The 5,660-nt window shown below is 50.0% G+C and overlaps 1 protein-coding gene across 1 annotated transcript; it reads right to left on the reverse strand.

Annotated features, from left to right (window-relative positions):
* Window positions 1-122: 122 nt before the first annotated feature.
* On the reverse strand, window positions 123-2,466 carry Rab42 (RAB42, member RAS oncogene family). Its single transcript, XM_021201243.2, has 2 exons — window positions 2,198-2,466; window positions 123-1,743 (listed from the first exon to the last, which is right to left on the reverse strand). Exons 1-2 carry the CDS (start codon window positions 2,422-2,424, stop codon window positions 1,323-1,325), a joined length of 648 nt encoding a protein of 215 aa, XP_021056902.1. The 5' UTR covers window positions 2,425-2,466; the 3' UTR covers window positions 123-1,322.
* Window positions 2,467-5,660: the final 3,194 nt, after the last annotated feature.

The raw sequence follows: 5,660 nt of genomic DNA on the forward strand, positions 1-5,660 counted from the left end.
AGACATTCCAGAAGAGGGCATCAGATCTTGTTACAGATGGTTGTGAGCCACCATGTGGTTGCTGGGATTTGAACTCCAGACCTTCGGAAGAGCAGTCGGGTGCTCTTACCCACTGAGCCATCTCACAAACCCGAGCCACTTCTTGTATGAATGTTTTGCTACCATTTGTATGTGTGCCGTATACAAGCCTGGTAGACTGAAGTGATGGATGGTTGTAACTCACGGTGGATGCTAAACATTGAATTACTACTCTATACTATTAACAAGGGCTCGGAACTGCTGAGCCATCTCTCCAGGCCCCTCCCTGTCTCCTTGTTTGTTTGTTTGTTTTGATATCATCTTACTGAGTAGCATAGTAGATCAGGCTGATCCACCTATCTCTGCCTCCTCAGTGCTGAGTTGAAAGGAACAGGCTTCTATGCCTTGAACACCATTCTCATAGACAGATGTGGGTTGCCCTAAGGACGACCAGGTTCCAGACAGTGCCTAACAAGTCTGCTGCTCATTCATGGTCAACCCTGAAAGTCAACCCTAGGCACTGAGCTTGAGTTGGGAGCTGTGAGAAGCACCACGTGTTAGGGCCAGATGCACGCTACCCTAAGGGTTGGGAAGCACTAAAATTTCCACTAGAATTCCCCACACTGCCTTGCCAGCAAAGCCGTGGACAGACACTGGGACGCTGTCTTCCAGCCCAGAAACACTGCCAGAATAACTATGTGGAAGCCGAGAGAAGCCCAGAAGCATGATATTACCATTCACCTGTCAAAGCAGGGAAGGTGCTGAGTGAGCAAGCCTGTCCCTATTGGTCTTTGCATGTAGCCTGGTCCACTGGAAGAACAGCCAGTGCCCTCACTCCTGAGACCTTCAACTGTCTACAGAGCTCGAGCTGAGAATGTGTTTAAACCCCCATCTTGCCTCTGCCTTTCAAGCTTGGGGATTACAGGTATTTGTGCGCCACCACAAGTCCCAATAAATCCCATTCCTGATCTTAGATTTTCCTCTAGAAAGGAGTTGTGCAGAGAACTAAAAACCCAGAGATTCTAGCTTAGTGAAACACTTCTGTAATCTCAATCACCCAAGAAGGTTACTAGCTCAAGGCCGGACTGGGCAGTTTATCAAGATCCATTCTGAAAATGTAAGAGAGTTGAGGCGGTCTGTAGCTAGCTAGCCCTGTGTTGAATTTCTGACGAAGAAAAAATAAATCCCAAGAATTAGAAGGCAGGGACATGCCAGGAGACTGTTGGTATTGTCGTTTTTTGTGGTCCTCCTGTCTCACCAGAGAGTCTGAGGTTGGTACCACTTTAACCTTTTCTCTCCTGGAGTCAACACTGGCATGAGCCTGTGTCCTGCTTCCTGCTGGAGGATCTAGAGTTTGGGGATCTATGGAGGAGCCGGACACCTGCCCAGTCCTCGTCCAGCTTGATGTTCCCCTGCTGCAGGGCCCGTTCGATGGCGCTGGTGACAGTGTCAAAGGCCAGGTCGACATTGCAGTTGCTTTTGGCTGAGGTCTCCATGAAGCCCATTCCCAGAGAGGCAGCAAGTTCCTCTGCCTCCTGAGTGGAGACGCATCGGGTGCTCAGGTCACACTTGTGGCCAACCAGTAAGAAGACCACCTTGTCAGGGCCCTGAGTGGATACGACCTCCTGGTGCCAGGCTTGGATATGTTCAAAGGACTCTCTGTTCGTCACATCAAAGACCAACAGAACGCCCACCATGTTCCGGTAGAAGGACCTGGTGATGCACCTGGAGGGTGGAGGGGAGTGCGTGTATGATTGGGAAAGTCCTAATGGCTTTAAGACAGCCTTAGAGCCCGCCCCACCTCCACCCCGAGATCCACAGATGGCTTCCTGTCCAACAACTCCCACCTGTGCCTGCACACCCAGTCTTCCTTCCACCCCCCTGACACGTCTGCTTCGGCTCTCTGCATCTCTGGGAAAGTCGGAGTTTCAGTGCTAATTCTCTTTCTGCTGCTGTTTCTCCAGGGCTGGGTAAGGGCTTTGGGGGTGGAGATGTGGTTCAAAGACAGCACAAACTGGGGCTGGGGGCTTGGCCCACTCCGCGGAGTTTGAAGGATGAATGACTGAATAGGGAGGGGTTGGTAGGGTAGGGACCACGGATCCTTGCTTGAGCCCCTGCAGTTGGCACCTGAGAGAAAGGGTCCCCCCAGGTGACTGACATTACCCACTTCCCGCCGCACCTGAAGCACTCTTGACCAGCGGTGTCCCAGAGCTGCAGCTTGACTCGCAGCCCGGCTGGCAGCTGCAGCGAGCGGCTGTAGAACTCCACGCCCACCGTAGGTTCGGGATCCGGCTCCGCCGCCTCCCCGGCGCCCGACACGTAACACCGTAGCAGTGACGTCTTGCCCACCCTCGCGTCTCCGAGCAGCGCGATCCGAAATTGGTAGCTGCAGCCCGCCGCCTCCATGGGATCTGGTCTCCTCGCTGACCTCGGACAGTTTCTGTGTGGCTCCGCCCCTCCCCCCCCTAACTCCCCCATGAGTCTGTTACTGGTACAGCCTCCAGGAAGGGTCAAGATCAGGGGAACTTTATCCTGGAAGGCAATCCGGGGTGTTAGTTGGTCAGGCAAAATGTAAATCACTACCTCTGTAAAATGAGACAATTACCACTTTTGCTTCACAGGATAAAGGAATTAAAAAGACTTTAATCCCAGCACTGGTGAGCCAGAGAAAGGAGGATCTCTGAGTTGGAGGCCAGCCTGGTCTACAAAGTTCCATCCAGGGCAGCCTGGTCTACACAGTTCCATCCAGGGCAGCCAGGGCTATGCAGAGAAACCCTGTCTCCGATAAAAAAAGAAAGCCGTGCCTTGCATAGCAGGGTTCTAGGACAGAGTTGAATGTGCCCTAGCAAAGGAGACAAGAGCAGACTGGATAGAATAGATGCTTTCCGGGGAGTAACACTTAGATTCAGCTTTAGTGGACTATTTTAGGGCTTAGGAGTCCAAGGCTCAAAGGTGTGGCTTGTCCCAGTTCATACGGTGCTTCTTAGGGTCACAGTGACTCTACAACAGGGACTAAGCCCTCATGACTCCCTTGATGCCTCAAAAGAGACAGTCAGAAAGCCAGAATGACACGGTTGGGTCTTGGGTTCTGTTTGGATGAAATCTCACATGAGGGAGCATGTGTGCACTCAGACCTGGCTTCTAGAAGACGAAAGATTCAAAGCTGGAGTTCTGGCTGGTCCCAGGCAGTGTTGGTTGGTTGGTTTGTTTCGAGACAGGGTTTCTCTGTGTAGCACTGACTGTCCTGGAACTGCTCTGTAGACCAGGCTGGCCTGCCTCTGTCACCACCACCCATCATAGGCTGAGGCAGCTCTCAACCTTACAAGCAGGTGGCTACTCTGCTCACTTCTACAGTGGAAGAAACTGAAGTTCGGAGAAATTACATGGCAGGCCCAAGCTCATTCACTAAGGAAGACTTCAAATCTATACAAACCCAGAGTTTTGTTTATTTATTTATTTATTTATTTATTTATTTTATTTGAGGCTGGGTTTCTCTGTGTTACATCACTGGCTGTCCTGGAACTTACTTTTCTAGACAAGATTTGTTTATTATTTAATTTTCTCACAGGACCAGTGTGAGATCTGGAACAGCCCAAGGTTCTTCTTACCATCTTTCTTCTCTTCCCTCTCCTCCTCCTTCTTCTAAAAAAATTATTTATTTATTTTATGTATGAGTACACTGTAGGTGTCCTCAGACACACCAGAAGACGGCATCAGATCCCATTACAGATGGTTGTGAGCCACCATGTGGTAGTTGGGAATTGAGCTCAGAACCTCTGGAAGAGCAGTCAGTGCTCTTACCCACTGAGCCATCTCTCCAGCCCTCCTCCTCCTCCTCCTCCTCCTCCCCCTCCTCCTCCTCCTCTTCTCTTCTTCTTCTTCTTCTTCTTCTTCTTCTTCTTCTTCTTCTTCTTCTTCTTCTTCTTCTTCTTTTAAAAAATTATTTTATTATATGTAAGTACACTGTAGCTGTCTTCAGACACTCCAGAAGAGGGAGTCAGATCTTGTTACAGATGGTTGTGAGCCACCATGTGGTTGCTGGGATTTGAACTCCGAACCTTCTGAAGAGCAGTCGGGTGCTCTTACCTACTGAGCCATCTTACCAGCCCCTTCTTCTTCTTCTTCCCCTTCCCCTCCCCCTCCTTCTCCTTCTTCTTTTGCATTTACTTATGTGTATGATGTGTATGCATGTGTGAAGGTCAGAGGACAACTTGAAGAAGTAGGTCCTCCTTCTACCCTGTAGGTTCCAGGGATTGAACTCAGATCTTCAAGCTTGGCATCGAGTATCTTTACCCAATAAACCAGCTCGATGGCTCTCTCTCTCTTCTCACTGATTCTAAACAAAGAAACAAAAGCCATTTATGCACTATCGGTAAATAATCCTAGCCTGGGCAAGTGCGGAGAGGCGTGAGACAGCTGGAACTGAGGCCGCACAGCACTCTGGTCAGCCCTCCTTGGCTGTGTGCAGTGTCAGCATCAGATCCTTCGAGGCTCCCCTTAGGGCTGGGGTCACGTGGCTGCCTCTGACTGCACCTGACACCTGAACCCACAGTTCTGCTGACCCATGCCATAGATAAGGCGTGGGTAACCCAATGGGTTAGCAGTTTCCCTCCCCTATTCCCTGCTTCCTCCTCTGCTAAGGCCAATCTCGTGGGGTGGCTCAGACGGAACTGGAACTGTCAACTTCAGCAGCAAAGGTCTGCACATTTCCATCCATCAGGGAGATGGGGAGATTTCGAGTTGCAATTCAAGGGCCCCTTACTGGTTATGCAACCGCAGCCAAGTTTCATTCATCCCCTCCCCCACCCCCACCCCAATCATCACGTGGAGGCCAGCGGATAACTGTAGAGTCAGTTCTCCCCACCTTTTGTGTGGGTTCTGGGCATTGAACTCAAGTTTCAGAGTCGTGAGTGACATGCTGAGCCCTCTCACTGGTTTGTTCCATCTTTTATATAGAAGTACACACAGTGAGCGTGGAGCAAGCAGAGGAGGTGTTCTCGCTCTTGGGGAGCTCCCATTCTAAAGAGGAAGACAGGAAAAACACATACTTGGGCTAAAGCAGTAAATAGCTCAGCTGGTAAAGTGCTTGCCACACAGGCCTGAGGACATGAGCACCAGCCCGAGAACACCAGTAATAAAGCCGGGAGTGTGTTAGTAACCTAACTGGGAGGAGGAGACAGGCGATCACTGGGCACTCTCTTACTCCATGGGCAAACTACAGGGCAATGAGAGACCAAGTCTTAAACAAATGCAAGGAAAGGACTGGAGAGATGGCTCAGCAGTTAAGAGCAGTGACTGCTCTTCCAAAGGTCCTGAGTTCAATTCCCAGAAACCACATGTTGACTCACAACCATCCGTAATGAGATTTCTAAAGACAGCTACAGCGTATTAACATATAATAATAATAAAATCTTTGGACAGGAGCCAGGGGGAGCGGGCCGGAGCAAGCAAAAGTCCTGAGTTCAATTCCCAGCAAGCACGTTATGGCTCACAACCATCTGTACAGCTACAGTGTACTCATATACATAAAATAAATAAATAAATCTAAAAAAAGAAAAAAGAAAAAGAAAGAAAGAAAGCCAGGCAATGGTGGCACACGCTTTTAATCCCAGCACTCGGGAGGCAGAGGCAGGCGGATCTCT

This window comes from Mus pahari, chromosome 6, assembly GCF_900095145.1.
Source record: "Mus pahari chromosome 6, PAHARI_EIJ_v1.1, whole genome shotgun sequence".
Taxonomy (NCBI): Eukaryota; Metazoa; Chordata; class Mammalia; order Rodentia; family Muridae; genus Mus; species Mus pahari.

Excerpts from the sequence above, each read along its gene's own strand:
- Rab42 (XM_021201243.2), bottom strand. The coding sequence starts at position 2,424 with ATGGAGGCGGCGGGCTGCAGCTACCAATTTCGGATCGCGCTGCTCGGA. Across the intron at positions 1,744-2,197 it reads GCTGGTCAAGAGTGCTTCAG|GTGCATCACCAGGTCCTTCT; the intron begins GTGCGGCGGGAA and ends TCCACCCTCCAG.